This window comes from Phyllobates terribilis, unplaced genomic scaffold (genome assembly GCF_046119375.1).
Source record: "Phyllobates terribilis strain yellow unplaced genomic scaffold, ASM4611937v1 Scaffold_5__5_contigs__length_657084704, whole genome shotgun sequence".
Taxonomy (NCBI): domain Eukaryota; kingdom Metazoa; phylum Chordata; class Amphibia; order Anura; family Dendrobatidae; genus Phyllobates; species Phyllobates terribilis.
Genome location: NW_027362765.1, coordinates 219022180 through 219048344, shown reverse-complemented (window position 1 = coordinate 219048344; position 26165 = coordinate 219022180). Strand labels below are relative to the sequence as shown.

At 42.0% G+C, this 26165-nt stretch overlaps 1 protein-coding gene across 4 annotated transcripts in view; it reads right to left on the bottom strand.

Annotated features, from left to right (window-relative positions):
- PTPRT (protein tyrosine phosphatase receptor type T) overlaps positions 1-26165 on the bottom strand; it is a 526727-nt gene that overhangs the window by 82456 nt on the left and 418106 nt on the right. For all 4 annotated transcript variants that reach the window (XM_073683800.1, XM_073683802.1, XM_073683803.1 and 1 more), the window contains 7 exons: positions 18364-18451; positions 16479-16555; positions 16349-16385; positions 14047-14144; positions 10481-10597; positions 10233-10387; positions 8412-8547 (listed from right to left, as the gene is read on the bottom strand). In XM_073683800.1, coding sequence (XP_073539901.1) covers positions 8412-8547; positions 10233-10387; positions 10481-10597; positions 14047-14144; positions 16349-16385; positions 16479-16555; positions 18364-18451 — 708 coding nt within the window. The remainder of the gene's footprint in view (positions 1-8411; positions 8548-10232; positions 10388-10480; positions 10598-14046; positions 14145-16348; positions 16386-16478; positions 16556-18363; positions 18452-26165) is intronic.

Sequence of the window (26165 nt, the reverse complement as noted above, 5' to 3'; positions counted from 1 at the left end):
GCACGTGTGTGACATTGCCCCGGCGAGGGGCCGCACCCAGGTTTGCAGCATTGTCGCACACGGCCTTCCCTGGTTTCAGGTCCAGTGGAGACAACCATTCATGAAATTGGTTCTCCAGAGCTGACCACAACTCCTCAGCTGTGTGACTCACATTTCCCAGACATTTCAATGTAAAAACCGCCTGATGACGTTGAGCCCTACTGCCAGCATAGTAAGGAGGTGTGCAGGATCCCTTCTGCGCAGTTAGAAAGCTTGTGGCATGACCAGACAGGCTTTGGGTGCAGGTGGAAGACCGAGAGGAGGTTGAGGAGGCAGAAGCAGTGGAGGAACTTTGACATAAAGAGGATTGACGCACAACTCGTGGGGACGGCAAGACTTGGACAGCAGCCCCTTGTCCTGCTGTCACCATAGTTACCCAGTGCCCAGTCAGCGACATGTAACGCCCCTGTCCATGCCTACTCGTCCAAGTGTCTGTGGTGAAATGCACCCTGTCATACACAGAGTTTCTCAAAGAAGCGGTGATGTTGTGTGCGACATGCTGGTGGAGCGCAGGCACACCTTTCTTTGAGAAGTAGTGCCGACTGGGCATCTGGTACTGGGGCACTGCGACGGACATAAGGTCTCGAAAATCCTCTGTGTCCACCAGGCGGAAAGGCAGCATTTCTGTAGCCAAGAGCTTGCAGATGGTGAAATTCAACCTCTTAGCTTTCTCATGGCTAGGAGGAAATGGTCTTTTACTTGTCCACATCTGAGGGACCGAGGGCTGGCTATTGTGCTTAGACGGGGTTGATAAGGGTGTCCCCGGCAAACTGCCGGTCTGTGAGGAAGATGCAGGCGGACATGTTAGGTTGCCTTGATCCAAAGGTGGTGCTATCGATGTCGGACAGCGCTCAACACCAGCTGGTGTTTCCACCTCCAAAGAAAATGATGACCTGCCAATCACGCTGGCTGTTGCGGGTAAAGAGGTGGCAGGTCTGCGCCCCAAAACAGGTGTGACTGCTGTCCCCCCAGTCACAGAGGATGAAGAGGCCGCGGATGCACAAGATATGGCAGACGGTGGTTGGCCCGGCCGGCTAGGCCGCATTGTAGCACACTGAGCGAGCTTCCCACTGCAACTTATGCTTCATGTCCATGTGCCGGTTCATGCATGAAGTACTCAAACTATGTATTTTTTGGCCTCTACTTAGCTTTTGCTGACAAATGTTACAGATAACACGAGTTGGGTCATCTTTATCGATCTGAAAAAATGCCCAGGCTATGCAAGGCTTAGCACCCATGCGACCTGAAGAGCCACCATGACTTGTGGTGAGAGGCAGAGTTGTGTTTGAGGATGCAGTTGTTGACGTGCTTCCAGTACTACGTCTCTGTCCAGGAAGGCGCAACCTGACCTCGTCGTCACTAGCATCTTCCTCCACCTCCTCTGCTGACCTCATCTCTTGGCTGACTGTGGGTTGACAGTAAGTGGGATCTCCAACCTCATCATCATCACCCTGTGCGTTATCACACCCGTCGTCCTCAGAGCCAACCTGTTCCTGCCCTGACAAAAAACTAAAGTTGTCGCTCCAATCAGGTATTTGAGTCTTATCATCGTCTTCCTCATTGTCTCCACCAACAGGAGTTACAGTTTGGGAATGAGGGTCTACATTATGGTCAGAACCTTCTGCGTCTGGTCCTGGATCCGACTCATAAAGATTCTGGGCATCAGTGCAGATCATTTCCTCGTCTGGATTCACAGAAGCGCAGGAGTCGACCTCTGATTCCCAGGCTATAGTATGAGTAAACAGCTCTGCAGACTCAATCATCTGTTCTACCTCATACTCAGACGGGCAGCTGGAGATTTGGGAGCTGTGAGGAAGCAAGTGCGATTGGGGTGACACCTTTGAGGACTGGAGTATTTGTGATGTTGAAGTTGATGTGGAGGAGAGCCCACTTAAAGGAGCACTTGATATCCGTTGAAGCACCTGCTGTTTTTGTGCCTCATCTGGAATTTGTAGCGATTGGCGTGGCCGTAAGAAAGGGATCTTATCACATTGTCCGCTAAAAGAAGTAGACATTTTAGTTTGGCTGGAAGATGGTCTTTCTTCTGCAGATGTTACTGTTGCTTTAACACCTACCCCACGGACACAACCTTTTTTCCCCTTCCCAACATGCCTATTCCCCTTTCCACCAGCAGCAGGCCTTTTTCCACTCATTTTGGTGGTTAACTAATTCACAACTTTGGAGTTGTTTGCACAAAAAAACAATGGATGGTAACCGAGCAGAGCTGAGTGGCCAAACTGTGGTATTAGACCAAAACTATTGGCTGGGTTAGATGCAGAAAAAAATTATATTCAATTTGCAACCTGATGGAGGTCAGTATAGATGGACTAATACAACAAGTCCCACACACAGCTAGAAGCCCAATATTTTTTCAGAGGTAGATGCAGAAAAAAATATATTCAGTTTGCAACCTGATGGAGGTCAGTATAGATGGACTAATACAACAAGTCCCACACACAGCTAGAAGCCCAATATTTTTTCAGAGGTAGATGCAGAAAAAAATATATTCAGTTTGCAACCTGATGGAGGTCAGTATAGATGGACTAATTCAACAAGTCCCACACACAGCTAGAAGCCCAAATATTTTTTCAGAGGTACTGTAGATGCAGATAAAAATTATTTTTAATTTGCAACCTGATGGAGGTCAGTATAGATGGACTAATAGAGAAAGTCCGACACACTGCTAGAAGGCCAAATATTTTTTCAGAGCTAGATGCAGAAAAAAATTATATTCAGTTTGCAACCTGATGGAGGTCAGTATAGATGGACTAACAGAGAAAGTCCCACACACTGCTAGAAGGCCAAATATTTTTTCAGAGCTAGATGCAGAAAAAAATTATATTCAGTTTGCAACCTGATGGAGGTCTGTATAGATGGATTAATAGAACAAGACCCACACACAGCTAGAAGCACAATATTTTTTCAGAGGTAGATGCAGAAAAAAATATATTCAGTTTGCAACCTGATGGAGGTCAGTATAGATGGACTAATACAACAAGTCCCACACACAGCTAGAAGCCCAATATTTTTTCAGAGGTAGATGCAGAAAAAATATATTCAGTTTGCAACCTGATGGAGGTCAGTATAGATGGACTAATACAACAAGTCCCACACACAGCTAGAAGCCCAATATTTTTTCAGAGGTAGATGCAGAAAAAAATATATTCAGTTTGCAACCTGATGGAGGTCAGTATAGATGGACTAATACAACAAGTCCCACACACAGCTAGAAGCCCAATATTTTTTCAGAGGTAGATGCAGAAAAAAATATATTCAGTTTGCAACCTGATGGAGGTCAGTATAGATGGACTAATACAACAAGTCCCACACACAGCTAGAAGCCCAAATATTTTTTCAGAGGTACTGTAGATGCAGATAAAAATTATTTTTAATTTGCAACCTGATGGAGGTCAGTATAGATGGACTAATAGAGAAAGTCCGACACACTGCTAGAAGGCCAAATATTTTTTCAGAGGTAGATGCAGAAAAAAATTATATTCAGTTTGCAACCTGATGGAGGTCAGTATAGATGGACTAACAGAGAAAGTCCCACACACTGCTAGAAGGCCAAATATTTTTTCAGAGCTAGATGCAGAAAAAAATTATATTCAGTTTGCAACCTGATGGAGGTCTGTATAGATGGATTAATAGAACAAGACCCACACACAGCTAGAAGCCCAATATTTTTTCAGAGGTAGATGCAGAAAAAAATATATTCAGTTTGCAACCTGATGGAGGTCAGTATAGATGGACTAATACAACAAGTCCCACACACAGCTAGAAGCCCAATATTTTTTCAGAGGTAGATGCAGAAAAAAATATATTCAGTTTGCAACCTGATGGAGGTCAGTATAGATGGACTAATACAACAAGTCCCACACACAGCTAGAAGCCCAATATTTTTTCAGAGGTAGATGCAGAAAAAAATATATTCAGTTTGCAACCTGATGGAGGTCAGTATAGATGGACTAATACAACAAGTCCCACACACAGCTAGAAGCCCAAATATTTTTTCAGAGGTACTGTAGATGCAGATAAAAATTATTTTTAATTTGCAACCTGATGGAGGTCAGTATAGATGGACTAATAGAGAAAGTCCGACACACTGCTAGAAGGCCAAATATTTTTTCAGAGCTAGATGCAGAAAAAAATTATATTCAGTTTGCAACCTGATGGAGGTCAGTATAGATGGACTAACAGAGAAAGTCCCACACACTGCTAGAAGGCCAAATATTTTTTCAGAGCTAGATGCAGAAAAAAATTATATTCAGTTTGCAACCTGATGGAGGTCTGTATAGATGGATTAATCGAACAAGACCCACACACAGCTAGAAGACCAATATTTTTTCAGAGGTAGATGCAGAAAAAAATATATTCAGTTTGCAACCTGATGGAGGTCAGTATAGATGGACTAATACAACAAGTCCCACACACAGCTAGAAGCCCAATATTTTTTCAGAGGTAGATGCAGAAAAAAATATATTCAGTTTGCAACCTGATGGAGGTCAGTATAGATGGACTAATACAACAAGTCCCACACACAGCTAGAAGCCCAATATTTTTTCAGAGGTAGATGCAGAAAAAAATATATTCAGTTTGCAACCTGATGGAGGTCAGTATAGATGGACTAATACAACAAGTCCCACACACAGCTAGAAGCCCAAATATTTTTTCAGAGGTACTGTAGATGCAGATAAATATTATTTTTAATTTGCAACCTGATGGAGGTCAGTATAGATGGACTAATAGAGAAAGTCCGACACACTGCTAGAAGGCCAAATATTTTTTCAGAGCTAGATGCAGAAAAAAATTATATTCAGTTTGCAACCTGATGGAGGTCAGTATAGATGGACTAACAGAGAAAGTCCCACACACTGCTAGAAGGCCAAATATTTTTTCAGAGCTAGATGCAGAAAAAAATTATATTCAGTTTGCAACCTGATGGAGGTCTGTATAGATGGATTAATCGAACAAGACCCACACACAGCTAGAAGCCCAATATTTTTTCAGAGGTAGATGCAGAAAAAAATATATTCAGTTTGCAACCTGATGGAGGTCAGTATAGATGGACTAATACAACAAGTCCCACACACAGCTAGAAGCCCAATATTTTTTCAGCGGTAGATGCAGAAAAAAATATATTCAGTTTGCAACCTGATGGAGGTCAGTATAGATGGACTAATACAACAAGTCCCACACACAGCTAGAAGCCCAATATTTTTTCAGAGGTAGATGCAGAAAAAAATATATTCAGTTTGCAACCTGATGGAGGTCAGTATAGATGGACTAATACAACAAGTCCCACACACAGCTAGAAGCCCAAATATTTTTTCAGAGGTACTGTAGATGCAGATAAATATTATTTTTAATTTGCAACCTGATGGAGGTCAGTATAGATGGACTAATAGAGAAAGTCCGACACACTGCTAGAAGGCCAAATATTTTTTCAGAGCTAGATGCAGAAAAAAATTATATTCAGTTTGCAACCTGATGGAGGTCAGTAGAGATGGACTAACAGAGAAAGTCCCACATACTGCTAGAAGGCCAAATATTTTTTCAGAGCTAGATGCAGAAAAAAATTATATTCAGTTTGCAACCTGATGGAGGTCTGTATAGATGGATTAATAGAACAAGACCCACACACAGCTAGAAGCCCAATATTTTTTCAGAGGTAGATGCAGAAAAAAATATATTCAGTTTGCAACCTGATGGAGGTCAGTATAGATGGACTAATACAACAAGTCCCACACACAGCTAGAAGCCCAATATTTTTTCAGAGGTAGATGCAGAAAAAAATATATTCAGTTTGCAACCTGATGGAGGTCAGTATAGATGGACTAATACAACAAGTCCCACACACAGCTAGAAGCCCAATATTTTTTCAGAGGTAGATGCAGAAAAAAATATATTCAGTTTGCAACCTGATGGAGGTCAGTATAGATGGACTAATACAACAAGTCCCACACACAGCTAGAAGCCCAATATTTTTTCAGAGGTAGATGCAGAAAAAAATATATTCAGTTTGCAACCTGATGGAGGTCAGTATAGATGGACTAATACAACAAGTCCCACACACAGCTAGAAGCCCAAATATTTTTTCAGAGGTAGATGCAGAAAAAAATATATTCAGTTTGCAACCTGATGGAGGTCAGTATAGATGGACTAATACAACAAGTCCCACACACAGCTAGAAGCCCAATATTTTTTCAGAGGTAGATGCAGAAAAAAATATATTCAGTTTGCAACCTGATGGAGGTCAGTATAGATGGACTAATACAACAAGTCCCACACACAGCTAGAAGCCCAAATATTTTTTCAGAGGTACTGTAGATGCAGATAAAAATTATTTTTAATTTGCAACCTGATGGAGGTCAGTATAGATGGACTAATAGAGAAAGTCCGACACACTGCTAGAAGGCCAAATATTTTTTTAGAGCTAGATGCAGAAAAAAATTATATTCAGTTTGCAACCTGATGGAGGTCAGTATAGATGGACTAATAGAATGATGCTATGCCCAAAAGATTTTACTTCACTAGGTGCAGTAAAAAAATTGGTATTCTATACACAGGTGGTATATCTTGCAACACAGATAGGCTACTCCACTGACTAACACACTCTGCAATAGGCCAAAAAGGATTAGCTTTGGTAGATTCAGCCAAATGCTGTGAAAAAAACTTGCACAGCACTGGCACAGACCTGCCTGGCAAAAACTGATAGGAACTGATGTAACCTAGTCCTGAAAAGGACTCCAATTACAATTAGTCTTTACTCCCACATTCTATCTATTTAAGAGCACAGACCTCCCTGATAAAAGTCGTAGGAAATGCTGTAACCTAGTCCTTAAAAGGACTGCAATCACAACTATTCCCTACTCCCAAGCTATCTGTATATTTGTGCGAAAATTGGCTTGAAATTAACAAGGTATAGCTCACACAGCAACAGCGGTGCCGTCTAACACGCAGCTGCAGCAGTGAGAAAATGGTGGCGACGGGGAAAATGGCTTGGTCTTATAGGGCAAGGACATGTGACATACACTGCCAATGACACATGCCCTTGCTTGTGTGAAAAAAAGCACTTCGCTCCGTGTGTGCGCTGCTGATAGGCTGACAGATTGCACCTCCCCACTGCAAATGCGGGAAAGAGAAAAAAAAATGGAGATCTTCATTGTTCCTGCAGAGATCCATCCCCTGCCCCTCCCCCCAACCCCGCTGTACACTCAAACTGCGTATTAACATTAATTTTCATCATTACTGAGAAAAAATCCAGTTATGATTTTGGTGCACGAACAGTTATCGAACATAATCTCGAACAGCCGAATTTTTCTCAAATTGTTCGTGTTCGCCGAACGGCTCGAACACCGCCCAAAACAGCTCGAATTTGAGATTGGCGAACAGTTCGAGTAGAACAACGCTCATCTCTAGTGGAGGGCTGCAGTGATAGTTGACTTTGTGGAACTTTCTCCCATCTCCCTACTGCATCTCTGGAGCTCGGCCACAGTGATCTTGGGGTTCTTCTTTACCTCTCTCACCAAGGCTCTTCTCCCACGATTGCTCAGTTTGGTTGGACGGCCAGGTCTAGGAAGACTTCTGGTGGTCCTAAACTTCTTCCATTTAAGGATTATGGAGGCCACTGTGCTCTTAGGAACCTTGAGTAATGCAGAAGTTCTTTTGTAACCATGGCCAGATCTGTGCCTTGTAACAATTCTGTCTCTGAGCTCCTTGGGCAGTTCCTTTGAGCTCATGATTCTCATTTGGTCTGACATGCACTGTGAGTTGTGAGGTCTTATACAGACAGGTGTGTGCCAAATCAAGTCGTATCAGTTTAATTAAACACAGCTGGACTCCAATGAAGGAGTAGAACCATCTCAAGGAGGATCACAAGGAAATGGACAGCATGTGACTTAAATTTGAGTGTCTCAGCAAAGGGTCTGAATACATATGACTATGTGATATTTCAGTTTTTCATTTTTAATAAATTTGCAAAAATTTCTACATTTCTGTTTTTTTCAGTCAAAATGGGGTGCAGAGTGTACTTTAATGAGAAGAAAAATGAAGTTTTTAGAATTTACCAAATGGCTGCAGTGAAACAAAGAGTGAAAAAATTAAAGGGGTCTGAATACTTTCCGTACCCACTGTATGTGTGTGTCTATATAGATAGATAGATAAGAAATCTCTTGAATTATGTACGAGGAGTGTATTAGAATCACATGGAAGGTTACACAGCCCACAGGCCACCAATTCGTTTTGCTGCTGACCAGGTGTAATATTCCTTTAGGTGTTTCATTTTCGATGTTGTAGCGTAGGCCAGTAATTACCTTTTGAACATTACAGCTATAACCTCATCCAATGCTCTTTGGATAAATTCATCTTACCTCGGTCTGCACCATGTTGACTCTCTGAGCTCTCAGCTCCCGCACGCAGTTGAATATGTCCACCACTCCTTCATTCTCCGCCATGTCCAGCATAATATCGATGGCTATAAAACAGCCAGTTCTCCCAGCTCCAGCGCTATGGAGTAAAGTCATTATTAATAGTGAAAGGTTCTATAAGTATTATTTCCTAACATTACTGTAGATAATAGCATGAAAATCCAAATTAGGAGTATACTATTACAAGCTCATTTCAGTTGATTACAGGTCATTAGAAAAAAAATAATTTAAAACCATTATTATTATTTCTTCCAAATACCCTAAAACTGGTAAAAGATTTGCAGCTTTCAATTTGGAATAAAACTAGAATGAATTCTAAGGAAGAGACCTAAATATATTGATGGTAGTTCTGTTCTCATTACTACGTACACCCATCTGGTACAACTCCCAGGGCACTATCATGACTTGTGGCGGATGAAGAGTTTGACTCAAGTGGGCAAATTAATTTGGAATTGTTATTACGATAAAAGAAAAAAAGTACTATAATAAAATTGTATCTTAATACTAAAGAGTACATGTGTGCAGAAGGTTTTCATGTGCAACACAAAAGTGTGTAATTACTTAGGAGTCAGCCCAAGCAGCTACAATTTGACCCATTGCAAAGGATGACATACTCATATTGGTGGCTTTCTACATTCCAATGGAACATACAAAATGCAAAATATATATGTCCTCTCTATCGGCAACAAGACAGAAGAAATAACTAAGGGTCATATAATTTTTTATCCAATACTAGGGCAAAGAGAAGGGCAGACAAAGCAAAGGGAACTTAATGCCCATGGTGGACATTAATGGTTTGTGTGTAGTATTGTAAGAGAGTGGAGAAATGATCAGCATCCCCTGAAGATCATATAATAATTGCATTGTGTTATATTAATGCATTTCTCAGCTGCTGCATTGGTTTATAAGTGTACTGTGAAAACTATTGCTAGCTGCGGGAGTTTTGGTAAAGAATGGGTTAGCAATTAGTGGGAATCTCAGGGAGAGGCTTCAGCTATATAAGGGGCTCTTGAGACCTTGTACATCAGAGTGCCTGTAGTTACAGCACAAAGAGCATCAGCCAGACAGAAAGCAGATTCTATCAGAAGAGGAATCCAGTAAAAGTGGCAGAAGCATTATCCTTGAAGTGGGTACAGCTTAGTGGAAAGCTGGGAGAGGACCAAATGGGAGTATAGTTGGGAACAACGGTGGAGCAGAACTATTAGTAGTCCTAAGACTGTTCTGGGCTCGACAAGGTCGCCCTAATAAAGTGGTGGATTACAAGTTGCCAACATAGTGTGTAAGATTTCGAGAAGGAATTCCATTTCTTGCGTGATGGGAGCATCTGGAAATGTAGCTGCAGTAGCTGTTGGGTAGGAAGCAGCACAGAAGGATTCTGCTAATATGGAACTGTATGATTGTGTGATCATGTTGAAGATGAAATAGAAAGTACTGCCATGTATAACCAACCATCTCTACTATCAAATCTGTCAAATCCAAGTGTGAACACCATCCAGTCTGATGCGTTATATGTTATATCTTTTCAACTTCTACTTCAGTAAAATACTTTCTGTTGTTAACTATAATGGCCTCTCCACTACACTACATTGCAGGCCGCCAAGGGAACAGTACCGTTAGTGTGAGGGAAGATATTGTCACTATATCATGTATTTCAATGCTGTTCAGGGTTTCCAAATCACACTTGGCCAAACAAAACCATACAGTATGAATCAGTAATAGTGAAGAAGATTTTTTCTTTCTTGCTATTGTGAAACATATTGTTACCTGCAATGCACAGTGATAGGTCCCGCATCTGGTGGGTTAAGGAACTTCACCTGTCTGACAAAGCCCAAAAGACCAGTGGCATAACATGGTACACCGTGATCTGGCCAGCTGGTGAAGTGAAATTGCCGAATCTCCCGAATGTCATGAGATCCTTTCTAGAAGAACAAACAAGATGCATGAACATCCTAATATCAGAAACGAATCACTTAATAAATCTCTGATATGGTTGGCCTAATTATATGATTTACCTTTTGCACTGTAAACGTCCTGATGACATACTCTGCCAATGGTTCTGTTTCTATAAGGGATACCTTAATGTCACTGTAGACTTCAGTATCGTCAGGCCAGTACCTGACACACTTGACCTAGAATTTAATTAAAAACAGAAGGTTTATTTTTTATTAAAATGTGAATGGAGAACATATATACAGTACAGACCAAAAGTTTGGACACACCATCTCATTTAAAGATTTTTCTGTATTTTCATGACTATGAAAATTGTACATTCACACTGAAGGCATCAAAACTATGAATTAACACATGTGGAATTATATACTGTAAGGCAGCACTAGTCATCATAATGGGGGATACTCGCTGCATCGGGTAAATCAAAGAACACCAGCAATGTCCTTCCGGTATTTCACAATGAGGCAGTTTATTGCACTTCATAAACCACAGTTCACCGGGTCCAACTCAGTGGCACGCCGACACACATATATATATAATGTTCACGAGCCAAGTGGCAGACCGGCCCACTTGCTCCAGGTACAGCCTTCAGCAAGGTAATAACATAGCAATGTCCATATTAATGTCCATATAACACAGGGTATTACCTTTGCCGGGTTTAGCTGCTGCAGTCCTTTTAATCCGCCACCACTGAGGCTTTGCGGCTTCCCAGGTGGGGGTCTCTAGCCGTCGTTCCCTCAAAGGCCACTGACATCCACACAGGATCCAGGCTTTGCCTTTCAGGACTCTTCATCAAGCCTCTGCCTTCCAAGGCCACTAGCATCCACTCACAGGATCCAGTCTCGGCCTTTCGGGCTGCCAGGTTTCACTCGGCCTCGCTAGGCCTCACACGGTCGGTGTCCCACACACACGGGAACAGGCCTTACGCCTCTCTCACAGAACACACCTGTCTCCCATCAAACAAGGTTTATATATCCATCCCGTGCACACACACACACACACACACACACAGACAGGAAGGACCTTGCTGATGTCACAGTCATGTGATCAGACAGACATTCTGTGCGCGCAGGACCTGTGCTATGTCACAGTCATGTGACCAATCACCTGAGGGGGAAGGTACATGGTCAGGTAAAACACATGCTGGACCATTACCGTAATGCCAGCAAGTCACTGCATTACAATACTTAACAAAAAAGTGTGAAACAACTGAAAATATGTCTTATATTCTAGGTTCTTCAAAGTAGCCACCTTTTGCTTTGATGACTGCTTTGCACACTCTTGGCATTCTCTTGATGAGCTTCAAAAGGTAGTCACCGGAAATGGTCTTCCAACAATCTTGAAGGAGTTCCCAGAGATGCTTAGCACTTGTTGGCCCTTTTGCCTTCACTCTGCGGTCCAGCTCACCCCAAACCATCTCGATTGGGTTCAGGTCTGGTGACTGTGGAGGCCAGATCATCTGGCGTAGCACCCCATCACTCTCCATCTTGGTCAAATAGCCCTTACACAGCCTGGAGGTGTGTTTGGGGTCATTGTCCTGTTGAAAAATAAATGATGGTCCAACTAAACGCAAACCGGATGGAATAGCATGCCGCTGCAAGATGCTGTGGTAGCCATGCTGGTTCAGTATGCCTTCAATTTTGAATAAATCCCCAACAGTGTCACCAGCAAAGCACCCCCACACCATCACACCTCCTCCTCCATGCTTCACGGTGGGAACCAGGCATGTAGAGTCCATCCGTTCACCTTTTCTGCGTTGCACAAAGACAAGGTGGTTGGAACCAAAGATCTCAAATTTGGACTTATCAGACCAAAGCACAGATTTTCACTGGTCTAATGTCCATTCCTTGTGTTGTTTAGCCCAAACAAGTCTCTTTTGCTTGTTGCCTGTCCTTAGCAGTGGTTTCCTAGCAGCTATTTTACCATGAAGGCCTGCTGCACAAAGTCTCCTCTTAACAGTTGTTGAAGAGATGTGTCTGCTGCTAGAACTCTGTGTGGCATTGACCTGGTCTCTAATCTGAGCTGCTGTTAACCTGCGATTTCTGAGGCTGGTGACTCGGATAAACTTATCCTCAGAGGCAGAGGTGACTCTTGGTCTTCCTTTCCTGGGGCGGTCCTCATATAAGCCAGTTTCTTTGTAGCACTTGGTTTTTGCAACTGCACTTGGGGACACTTTCAAAGTTTTCCCAATTTTTCGCACTAACTGACCTTCATTTCTTAAAGTAATGATGGCCACTCGTTTTTCTTTACTTAGCTGCTTTTTTCTTGCCATAATACAAATTCTAACAGTCTATTCAGTAGGACTATCAGCTGTGTATCCACCAGACTTCAACACAACTGATGGTCCCAACCCCATTTATAAGGCAAGAAATCCCATTTATTAAACCTGACAGGGCACACCTGTGAAGTGAAAACCATTTCCGGTGACTACCTCTTGAAGCTCATCAAGAGAATGCCAAGAGTGTGCAAAGCAGTCATCAAAGCAAAAAGGTGGCTACTTTGAAGAACCTAGAATATAAGACATATTTTCAGTTGTTTCACACTTTTTTGTTAAGTATATAATTTCACATGTGTTAATTCATAGTTTTGATGCCTTCAGTGTGAATGTACAATTTTCATAGTCATGAAAATACAGAAAAATCTTTAAATGAGAAGGTGTGTCCAAACTTTTCATCTGTACTGTATACATGCAATAGAGGGCTCTTGTGGAGTGGCGACTCTGTCTTTGTCGGTCCTAATCTTCTTCCTATTAGGTAGCAAAAAATTAGTGAAGGACTCAATCTCACAGAAACATGGCACTTGTATTATTGGCTAGTGCTCAAGTAGGGTCCTATCCCATATAATAGCACTATTTCTCCAGCAGTGACACGCTATTCTCTGAGCACATGGTTTACATTTTCTAAACCCCTGTCTAAAAGCAATCCGTGAATCTGATGAAGGTCAGGGGTCTGACCAAAACGTTATGCATTACACTGTGGATTGCACATGTAAATGAAACAGTAATTTCCAACTTTCCACGAGTGCCAAGTTCTTCAGTGCTTAATCTCACAAGGAACTTCATTGTTAGCAAGCAGAGTTTTGTTCCGTGGGTCATAATAGGGGAAAATGGAAAACCACTTGGCATATTAATAGATCACACAACGCTTATTGATATATCCCCCTCTACCTTCCTTATACTGTACATCTAGAAGATGAGGTCATTGTATTTCGAGGCTTACAGCTCCTGGTTGTTTATAGTGAAATGAATGAAGAACTAGATTGTTAACATTTCATATTCATGTGCTTGAGTCACCTTCTGATAAACATAATAATGACTTATTTTTACATTTCATATGGAAGACTGGAAATAGAAGACATCTAAGGCTAGATATAACTAGATGATTCATCTAGCAAGATTGAACACTAGGCACGGAGTGCAGGCTTTTACCTAACAGAGAGAGATTTTTGCTTTCAACTTTTTATCCCAATTGCTTTTTGTGATTTCTGGTAGTGTTTTCCTGTCTTTTATCAGATTTACGATTTCTCCAGACTTTTTGTACTACACAAGCTTTTTAGCCCTAACCCATTCCTCACCCCTAACGCGTTACAATGATTAGCAGTATTCTTTTATCAAGTTTAGGTCTCGTACCCTTCCGACTTCCACCAGATTTGTCACCATCACCACGCTGACTGAATTTTCCTGCCAGATCATCCGCCAAAAATCCTTTACTGTCTCTTGCATAGGGCCTAGGGGGTGAACATATGATATAATGCAATATGTCACATGGTTTCCTTTCAACTACCAAGTAAATGGCACATTTATATAATGCGTAAATCAACTAGAAATACATCTATGAGTTAAATCGGTATAAATTCCTCATTTATAAATCAGTATATATCCCTCATTTATAAATCGGTATAAATCCCTCATTTATAAATCGGTATAAATCCCTCATAGTTGCTATATATTTACCAACCATCCATAAATTCATGGACAGTCCACAAAAAACAGGTGCTTTTTTCTGCTGTCTGTAGTGTGTGGCAGAGAGAGAACCATCCGTGATTTTTTTTCATCACCAAAGATCACCAGAGATGCATGCCCTATAACATGTGGATAACAAACACACTAAGGCTGTGTGCCCACTATGCGGTTTTGAAGCGTTTCCGCAGTGGCAACTCCGCTGCAGAAATGCTTAAAAAACGCATGGTAGAAGGTTTGCCATGTTCCTCAATGATAATCCGCATGTGCTGTGCACATGCTGTGGAAATTTCCGCTGCGGATTATCATTGCGGAAAAAAACGCAGCATTACCAATTATTTTGCGGAAGCGCAGTATTTTCGCTGCCATTGACTTGCATTGGAACGCATGGAATAAGCATCACTGCATCTGTACATGCGGATTCAATGCGTTTCAATGTGCGGATGGTACCTGAGTGTGGAGGACAGGAGACTCTCCTCTGGACTCGGGTACCATAGAACCTGTAAAAAAAAGAATAAAATAAAAAATAAATATTATACTTACCTTCTGATGGCCCCCGGTCTCCTTGTATCGGCTTGCCGGCAGCTCGCGGTGGACTGAAGGACCTGCGCTGACGTCATTTAGTCATGTGACGGGTTACGCGACCGCTGACGTCGGCAGGTCCTTCAGTGTACCGCGAGCTACCGGCAAGCCAAGACAAGGACACCGGGGGCCATCATAAAGTAAGTATAATATTTATTTTTTACCATTTTTTCGGTCACAGTATATAAATTCATGCCGGTTGCATGGATTTATATAGTGTGACCAAGTTGACAAGCACTTTCCAAGTGATGCTAAAATCGCTTGGAAAGAGCTTGTCAACCCGCATGCGGAAATGCAAGTGAAGAACGCTTCACATCCGCTTGTCCCTGGCAGGAAAACGCATGTACAATCCGCATGTACAATCCGCATGTACAATCCGCATGCATTTTTTCTGCCAGGGAGATGCAGAAACGCTCAGAAAAATCCGGAGCATTTCTGCATCGTGGGCACATAACCTATCATACGGATTCAGACTGAGAGGCTGGGACTTGGGAGCTGCAGTCAGTATTCTGCTGTTACATCAGGTCTTATACTCCAGTCACATCCAGAGCTGCAGTCAGTATTCTGCTGTTATACCATGTCTTATACTCCAGTCACATCCAGAGCAGCAGCCAGTATTTTGCTGTTACACCATGTCTTATACTCCAGTCACATCCAGAGCTGCAGTCAGTATTTTGCTGTTACACCATGTCTTATACTCCAGTCATGTCCAGAGCTGCAGCCAGTATTCTGCTGTTACACCATGTCTTATACTCCAGTCAGGTCCAGAGAGCCAGACAGTATACTGCTGTTACACCATGTCTTATTCTCCAGTCACATCCAGAGCTGCAGTCAGTATTTTGCTGTTACACCATGTCTTATACTCCAGTCACATCCAGAGCCGCAGCCAGTATTCTGCTGTTACACCATGTTTTATACTCCAGTCACATCCAGACCTGCAGTGACAATGTGTATATACAACTTCTCAGTATACCTCACAGTGAATGTATCGTCCTGACACTATAGACTTGCTATCTAATGTATTGGGCTCCGTCTGTGATGTTTGGTTCAGTTGTCCAGAAAATATGGAAGAGTAGGTTGGCAACCCTGTTGGGGAGTGACCATAAAAATCATTATGATGACTTTTATTTGATGCACGGGTTTACAAGATGCTGTAATAAACCAATCTGGAATTATTCCATACCAGGGAGTCTAATTTTAATTAAGGATGATGAAGGCCTTGGCAGTGTCTACAATGTGCCGGATAGGTAGCAAGTATGCATTGCCTAGAAGGCCAAATCCAGGATACCCAACAGGAAAATAACATTCTGTCCTGACAGTATAAAGTAGGGTCCTGGTCCCATTATTCTTCCTAAAGCTTGAAATGTACATTTATTTTTTAAGTCATTACCTTGGGTGGCAATGTAATGGCGAGGTCGATGATAACCCTGTAAGAGAAAAGCCCACAGATTGATTTAGCCCGATTGACAGTGATATTATATCATTTTGCAAAGCATAAGGAGTGGGAATGTGTAACTTACATCCACATAGTTGGCATTAATGTAATCTGAATGAGGGTCTCCATCTATCAGCTGTAGCCGCACCCGTGAGTGGTCATCTGAGAGAAAGAGACACTGAGATGTCACATGAAGGTCAGCTGCAAAGTGACAGGCAGGAATCACTGACTCCATAATGTACGGTTCACTGACAATGACACATGTCTCCGCTGGCAAAGTTACTCATGAAGTCAGTGACAAAGTCACAATCACCGCTATTGACAAGGACAAGTTTTTAAATACCAGAGGTTCATATTAAGTCAAAAGACCCACGTAGAAGAGATTACTGGGAATACATATTGTGGAAGAATTACCAATTGGCAGGCCAGGAGAGGTAAGTCTAAGTTTGATAGTGTAGGTTTCCATCTACGGGGAACGCCTTGTCGTCACAGATAGGCTCACGCAAATTGGCCAATTTGTGCACTAAGTACCTCAATTCTATAAGTATAGTCCATAGACTTGTATTTTATAAATCATATATTTATCTATAATATATACCTTGGTGAACTCAGCATGCTGCTGTACTTGTTTGTATTATTACGGTCACAGCGGCTTGCACCTGTTCACATTTGACTCATTTTGCGTTTAGGTGCTGGTCAGTTTTTTTGTAGCACATATTTGAGGGTGATGACTGCCTCTATATTTGGCTGAGCAATCATCTGAGTAAGGCCACGGCCCCACTATCAGTATTTGGTCAGTATTCGGTCAGTATTTTTTCTCAGGAGTGGGAGCCAAAATCAGGTGAGGGACAATCAGAGAAAAGGTATAATAGAAACAAATCACCAATTCTGCATTTATCACCCACTCCTGGTTTTGTCTCCCACTCCTGAGAAAAAATACTGAACGAATACTGACCAAATACTGATAGTGGGGCCGTGGCCTAAGGCTGTGTTCACACAGCGTTTGCCAATACGTTTAGCGATTCTGTTAGAACTTATGTCCGAACCCCCACAAAACAGGATTTGGGTGTATGTGCCGATGGGACCATTGACTATAATGACGCAGATGGATTCACAGTTGGCATACGCCTAGTTGACTACGTCTTTCTATTCTCCTCCAATAGGCGTATATGGCTGAAAATGATGCACACTGTGACTCCGTCTTCATTATCATAGTTAATGGCCCGATCGGATCATATACCCGAATCCAGTTTTTGCAGGTTTGGACATAAGTCCCGATGGAGCTACTTGGACGTACTGGCAAATGCTTTGTGAACCCAATCTAAGGTTGTTATTAATTAGAGCTGGATCATTCAGAGTCACAAAACAAAATTACCCATACAAGTCTATGGGTCCTTGAAAATCACAGAACAACACACGGATGGCATCAGTATATAATGTGTGTACTGTCTGTGATTAACATTGTGATGTATAGGAAAAGCTTTGTCATTTTATTTTTTTTCATATGTGTAAATCACCGATTAAACACTGATGGTAAAAATTGACCAAACACTGATGCAATTTACATCTAAAATACTGATGAAACTCAGACCGCTCTTTGCGTACCAAACAAATCAATAGTTTCTGAGAAAGGCCTTACCTGTGCTTTAACTTTATAGGTCTGGGCCATGGAGAGGTAAGTCTGAGTTTGATTAGTACAGTTCAAAATTCCTATATTCAATGCTCACACATACTTTAGCGCACTCAGTGCCAAATTGTGAATTTATTCCTTAATTTCCAGAAGTAACAGAGAAATGCCATAATGTAGTTCTTTAAAATGATGGTCCACATTTTTAGTTTAAAAGTTTGCCAATTTTACCTACAGTGTTCACCTAAACATTTAAATATAGGTTAAAAAGTGGATGATATTTTGGACTCTCCGGGACTCGTCTCCAACCTAATCCATGTTCCCTAGCTAAAGTCAAACTTACATGAGATAATGTTCCCATATCTGTTCTTGTTACGGTTTTCATCCTCTTTTGCCGTATCCCAGGATGCTGTTTGACCCTCAGGTAAGGCCTGGAAAACATAATTTATAAGGTAAGGCCTGGAAAATTAGGACAATTATCCCAGATACATACAATGTATTAATAGATGGATCTCATTCTTTTAATTTATCCAGGAGGACCTCAATATCTATATCAAGCTTTTGGAAGTTTCTTCTTATCTTACACCATCTTCCTGCATGGAATATTATTTGAAGTGGTTACCTTCTCTTTTACGTTAGAAACTAAACTGAGTAAAGCTAAATGTGTCCTTTAACTATTGTTATCAGGTACAATGCTGGGATACTTTATACAGTAGCCCTATAACTCAAAGGTATCTGTAGATTCACTATAATTTATGTCAATTCTTTTTGTTACCTAATTTATGGCCTATTGTTTCTTTCAAGATATTTTACTTTTTTCTTCAATTTTTTAACCAGCCTTTCTGATTATAGCATTTGGCAAAACTAAATTTATTACCACGTCAATGTCATCCTAAAAGTAAGGGGGCAATTGGATCTGCTGTACTTGTCTCAGACATGTACCGGTAGTTGTCCATAATTAGCTTGCCCCAGTTTTGCCTTCACATCTGAAAGAAATTTTTTTGGGGGATAATGGTATGATGTCATGCATATGGCATAACCATATGTACCCTGGCCTCCATAGTCCTTGTGGCAAAGTAAAACAGAAAAAAAGAAACAGGTGTAAGAGGCCTTGGTGCAGAGGACTCTTACACCATCATTTCCAGAAGACAAAGTGAAAAAAAAAAAAAAAAGAAGGGAATAGTGCTGCCTGCTGAATAACAACAGGCACAGCTGAAGTGTCAGAAACAATTAATATTTCTTAGCATTGAAACAATAAATGGTATGGAAAATAAGGTAACACATTTCTACATTGAAATGATGTCTTCCTCAAGCCATAAATGCTAATAGACATGAGCGGATCTTTTGAAATTCAAATTGTTGACTTACATGAATTTTCCCCAAAAATATCAATACTGAAAAGCTTGTAATTGCTTGGAAAATACACACGGGGCAGAGGATAGAGAAAGAACCCTGATGACCATAAGAGCTTACACTCTATGTAAGGTGCCCCAGCGAGGTAGTCGTGGGCGAGTTGTGGCCTCTGCTCGCTTTGGCACCCTACAGACAATTTGTGTTCTCCCTCTGATGTGTGGCTGTGCATGTGACATTCTTCACTTACTTCACACCTTCCAGTCGCAGCTGTCTCCAGATATTTCTCTTTTGGGACCAGGGCAGTAATAATTTCAGAGGACACAAAGTTATTAACCATAGCTGGGGTTTTACTTGGGGGAAAGGAGTAATTACAATATTTACAGTCTGGTAGATTGGATAAGGCCCAACAGGTTCCTGTCTCCCATACAGGTGCTAAAATCATCTTCAGCCCTGGTGCCCTCTTTAGGTGAAGCATCTCTCTGTTTCTATTCCTTAGCTGATTCCTCACCAGCAACAGTGTGCCCAGATCCTTTATCTCCCTCATGGCTTATCCTGGAGTCCTATTTTCCTCTGCTACCTGCAGACTAGAAGTGCCCAATACCTCCATTGAGTTTCTCCGGCTGGCTAATGGGACTCCTGTGTGAGGAGATATTCACACTACGGATTCACTGTCTGAGGGTAGAGAGCCCCCGTCTACCCGTCTAGGCTAGCAGCCAATTTCCCTGACTGTCCGTAAGTAAGAGTTCCTGTCACGTCCCTGACAGGGCTTCAACTGACTCAAAAATAACGGCTGCAGCTACTTTTAGCACACCAGAGGCTCCACCCACTAAGCCGTCTGCTTAGCAACTGCCTTGCCTCTCACTGACAACTGTGCCCAGCAGTGGCATCTTGTGGCTGATAAAAAGTACAACAGCCCCACAAGGAATTATATCTAACCTCTAGACATGCCCAATGTCTATCCCTGTCAATTTGCTTCCCCCTTACTACACTGACTGCGCCACTGAAATTAACCCCATAACTTGACCTAATAGCAGTTCAGAGAGTGCCTAACTATGGGGATATGTAATTCTAACTACTTCAGTCCCAGGGGAAGGTTACACCCTTCCTCACTATTGCATCTATAAGAGAGAGAGATGACCCTGCTGACCATAAGAGCTTACACTCTACAGGAGATAGAGAAATAGAGAGGACCCTACTGATCATAAGAGCTTACACTCTACAGGATATGTAGTGAAGACTGGGGAACAAAAAAGCGCCTTAGGATCTTATTCAATGATTAAAGACAGTATGGTAAAGATGGTGCTCACCTGGTATAGTTGTGTAATACACAATAGATGGGATTCAAAATTGTCAGCTGCTGCAGTAAAGTCTTCTCCTTCTCTCTTCTGTAGTGTGTAAGCTCTCATGGTCAGCAGATTCCTCTCTATCTCTCTCTCTCCTGTAGAGTGTAAAGTGCCCAAAAGGAATAACTGGATCCTCTGAATGTTGATAAAAATCTATAGGAAGATTCCAGGAGACAGGATTGGTAGTGATGCGGTTTCTTATCAACGCATTTCGAAGTCATCCGACTTCTTCATCAGGTAGAAACCAAGGTGTTTCAAAGTCATCTGACTTCTTTATCAAGAAGAAATCGACTCATTTTGAAGTCATCCAACTTCTTCATCCAGAAAAACCCACACGTTTTAATCTGATGAAGGAGTCAGATGACTTTGAAAGTTGTCGATAATAAACTGTATTATTACCAATCCTGTCTCCTGGAATCTTCCATTGGATTTTTATCAGCAATGCAGAGAATCCACTTATTCCTTTTGGGCACTTTATACTCTACAGTAGAGTAAGAAAGAGAGGATGCTGCTGACTATAAGAGCTTACACACTACTGGAGAAAGAGACTTACCCAGTGACTCTGGAAATGGAAACGACTATGTTGTATAAACTATGTGACTCGCCCCCTGGGCCGTGGGGCACTCGGATCCGGGCAGTAGGGGAACGATGGGAGTAGTAGTGGCAACCCGGTTCCGTGGCTCAGGGTGGTCAGGCCAGTGGTAGTCCGTTATGCGCTGATGATTATGTCCGACTACGCCACCCATGGATTGTGGTTATTAGGAACCGTCGCTGCATGCAGACCGCTGGGGCTGATGAGGTGTGCAGCTAGGGTAGTGTGACTCCCCACGGGAAGAGTGCGGCCCCAGGGCAGTATAATGGATGGTGGGAGTGATGGTGGTGAGAGTCCCAGTACCGGTAGTGCTGGAGGCGCGAAGGAGCACACAGACAACAGGTTGCAGTCCAGGGCCTTTACTAAAACAGGTAAACTGACCCATAAACAGTCCCGGCTAGGAGGGGACCTGGATGTCTGAGAGCAATGGGGAAATTGGCCCTGGTCAGGGTGAGGGTGTAGGCCTACCGTGCTTTCTATGCTCCTTCTGGCTATCTCCTCCTTTTAGGGTAACAGCCCACGTTTCCGAGCTTTCCGTGTACTCTCGCCTGTATGGCCTGCGACGTGGTTCCTTTCTGCTCCCGGCCTGGTACGGCTTTGCTGGTCCCTTCTGTTGTGGCAGAGCCTCCAGGTTTCTTAGGCCAAGGAACATACAGTCCCCTGCGGACTGGTTATCTGCTGTGGGATGTGGAATCCACCCAGCCTCAGACACCAAAGTCTGGTAAATTAAGTCCTTTATCTGCTAAGACAGGCTCACTTCGCCTCTTGTCTCTGGCTTGTGGCTCTCCTCCTGCCACACTTCCTCTTAGGTGCAATACAACTTTCTGTCCCTGCTCTGCTCCGGAACAAGTCTCAGTACTGAGACAGGTTATCCAGTTCTCCCTAACCCTGCCCCCAGTTCCAGCTTTTATAGGGGCAGCCTGCTCCCCCTACTGGCCTGAGACAGGAGGTATTGCATGCTAATGTTCCCCTGACTAGAGAACCTCCCCCTTGCTCTCAGACACAGCTTTATTATATTTTGTGGCATCCAGGCCAGGGTGACACATATGCGTCACTGGGAACCGCTGATTTGTGATGGTGGAGGTACTGACCACCATTGTACAAGGCATGATAATCTGCTAGATGTCATAACTGCTGGGCATTATGAGAAAGCCTGCGTGGCAACACAAAATGAAATTAGCCTGCTCTTTGATGCTCCAGTAGTGTGGCGAAATATGCAAGCCAGTTTTTTTTGCAAATCGCGAATCGAATCTTAAAATCTTCAAAAATTTCAGGAAATTCGACTTGAACTGTATCTTCCGCATACTGTTCCTCTCATCTCTACTAATAAATATTCAGTGTTTCGGGCATCCCTGTTGCTAATCCACACTCCTTTTTATAAAATCTTCCTATGCAGTTTCTGTGGCTCTGTAATACAGAGCTGAGTTAATTCCATATGTGCCCCTGTACAGCACCATGTTTAGTAGAGGAATAACTGTAATATAATAACATAACATTAAATTGAGCACCAATACGGATGATGCATTCCAGCTGAATATAAGTCAGAGGTTGTAAAGAGCCATAATTCGGTGTTCTGTTTAAAGCCCTACTTTGAGATTGACTTGGTATGCCCTCATTTTTGGAATTCTGTTTCTTTTAGAAAAATGGCCTTAATTTTCAACTAAAATGTAATTTCTTTTGTCCAATAACTATACTATCAACCTACTTTTCAGTATATTGAAGTGATATTCTTAAATTTTATCAATCTAGTTTGCAGTCAAATTTCCATTGCACATGCACCCTTGGCCTTTATGAAGCATCTTTGTTATTTTTACCACCTCTCTTTTATCTTTTCCATAAAACTATATAAAAACTATCAGAGGAAGGATCGTTAAAGTTGGTCTCTATATTTTTTTTATAAACCAGGATGTATTGTGCACTTAGCCACCACCATTCGGAAAGGTAATGATGCTCACTGAGCACCATGATCCTATAACTAGTTGTCTGCATACAGATCTGTTGGATATTCTTTTTTGCAATCGTCCTCTATCCACTGGCAATTATGCCATTATTTTTTTAACCTACCATTACCGCCTTCTTTTCTTCTTTCTCTCTCTTCTCCTCTTTGATATAATTTTTCATGTCGCCTTTTCATTTCCAGCCTGGCTGGCTGCAAAGTAGTTAACAGGTACCATAGACTAGCAGAGACAACGAGGCCTTGCTGAACGTTTGGTGTTTATTGAAGCTGAATCTTTTATATAGGGATAGACAGGTAATGAGCGGTTAATTGGGAACACCGCTTTGAACACCGCTTTGATCAGAGGTCTATTTGCCTTTAAAGGATCCAGCATCCTAATAGCAGTTAATCTCCCAGCAGAGACGCCGTGAGCAGTTACAGCTCATTTCCATCCCACTTCAAAGCAGCCAAGGGGAAAACAGACAGTATTATCAAACAGCAGGGTCTTAGAGGGGGGCTTTTGTCATCTCGTACTTTATAAATATGTCATTGGAGTTTTTTCATGTCTGAGGTCTGTTTTTTTATTTTGTTTTATTCCACACTTTACTTTGGGTTCATTTTTAGCAAAATATCACTTAGTACCTTCTGAAGAGGAAATCAGATTCCAGTGTTAGCAAACCTAATGTTCCACAAATTGACACATTTAATGTGCCAAAACACCTTAGATTGCTCTTATTTGGCTAATAACTATCGCTTCTGACCTCCCCACACACGACTACTCAGCTTGACCAAGTATTCATGTGCTATGGTGAGAGCAGAGTAAAACCCCAATGCACATTTGACTAATGATGAAGGAACCAACTAATATCAGTGGGATCGGCTGAGGTCAATTGTCAGGGGAGAGAGGGATCCAGCATGTCCAAATTCGGACAGGCTGTTCTTCTCCAAAAGATAAGCCATCACCATAGGTGTCTGGTAGTGGCTCTCTCATAGAGAACACAGGAATGTTTGGTTGAGACATGAGCTCCTGTGTATTGGGGAGTCAGTGAAGTTAGCTGTTGACTGAAGGATTGGCATAACCATTGTTCGGCCGACAACTAGCTATTGTGTATGGCAGTAGTTTATCTCTCCTGAGGTCAAATGTGTATGGAGGCCTCCTGACTTTCCCCCAACCGATGATGTCGGGGGAGAGAAGTATTCAGCATGTCCAAATTTGGACTGCCTATTCTTCTCCAAAAGAAAAACCATCCCCATAAGTGTCTGTCAGTGGCTCTCTCATAGAGAACACCGGAATGTTTGGTTGAGAGATGAGCACCAGTATATTGGGGAGTCAGAAAAGATAGCTATTGGCTGAATGATTGGCAGAACCATTGTTCGGCCGACAACTAGCTATCTAGTATGGCAGTAATTTATCTCTCCTGAGAATAAAGGTTCACCTGATAGTCCCAGTAATTTATCTCTCCTGAGAATAAAGGTTCACCTGATAGCCCCATCTTTATCTCCTCTGACATCATCTGATTGGAAAGAGTTGGGAGGCCACATACACAATAGATGACAGGTCAGTCCAGCCAAAACTGGTGGGTTTGGCAGATTATAATCTAAGCTGTATGGGAGTCGAGTTGAGCCAACCGTATATAGGGGGAATTATTTGGCTACTAGCTATCTAGGATACCTTTCAACTGTGGTCCTGTTCAGAGGTGGACATAGATAGAAGAAGATCATGTGAAATTTTGGCCTTTGTCTCCTTTATACTTCTTTTCTGATGACTCTCTAGCAAATCCTTTTCTGATACTACCATATTATATTCATATATATCAGTAATTGTAAACCAAGCGAGTAATAAACACAGTTCTTTTTCTGGCAAACTGGAGACATTTTTTCATGGTGATGGTACTGCCTTGCTTAAAGGGTCCCAATGTAGCTGTATAGGCTGCACGTTAAATATGTCCGCCTCTGGTCCGCTGTGAAGAAGATATTCTATGCACCATATAACAGGATAGCACTGAAAATTTTCCCTACAGCTTATGAATAATGTAAAGAAGCTGTGGTTTGAAATCTAATACTTGTAAAGTGTGTCCAATCAGATAAGGGGGATATTCTGAGTTATTTAGCATGTATGATGGCTTCAAATAGTTCTAAAATTATGCAAATCACTTTATCTGCGATTAGCTGGAGGCTGCAGCTATTTCAAAGAGATGTGAACGCATAAATCCTCAGTGGAATACAGCATGCATCTAAGCTTCCAAAGAAGATGTCAACAACTAAAAATGGCGTCTTAATCTAAGGAAGCCCACTAGAAAAAAAATGGACGTGATACTTAGCCGGCTGAACCTTGCCTTGCATAACAGCTGTAGCTATAGATTGGTATAACAGCTTTTCAGAAGATAAGAGGAGCGCATGGGTTCAATATGGTACAGTATGCATTATTCCAGCAGAAAGATAATGAAATCTTACCACGATTGGACTGTGAACACAATGCTTTTTAAGGCATTTTCCTAATTCTTCAAGGGTCTGTCAGGCCCTGACTGCCACAAAATTATGACTTCATAATAATGCAAAATAATACCTTATTACCAAGCAATACCAATGCATACTACTGATAGTTGTGTACACATGCCCCAGTTATTCCTTATATTCTATTATTTTATTGCTTTGAACAGAACTCATAAGTAATAACTGTCTAAAAAGTGTTGATAGCCAATGGTAGAATTCTGTTAGGTTCTTTTAGATGTTTTTAAAGTATCACTGCAGTGTTTTTTTAATTGCACCACCATACTTACCCAAAACTGTCTTTTGCCATTTCCAGCGCTCAGGTCCTTCTCCTGCATCATGCCACCACGGCTATGACTTACCGGCTCACACCGCAGACTATTAGTTACTGTCTTCTTGAGAGCCTCACTCTGCATCTCATTGACTTAGGC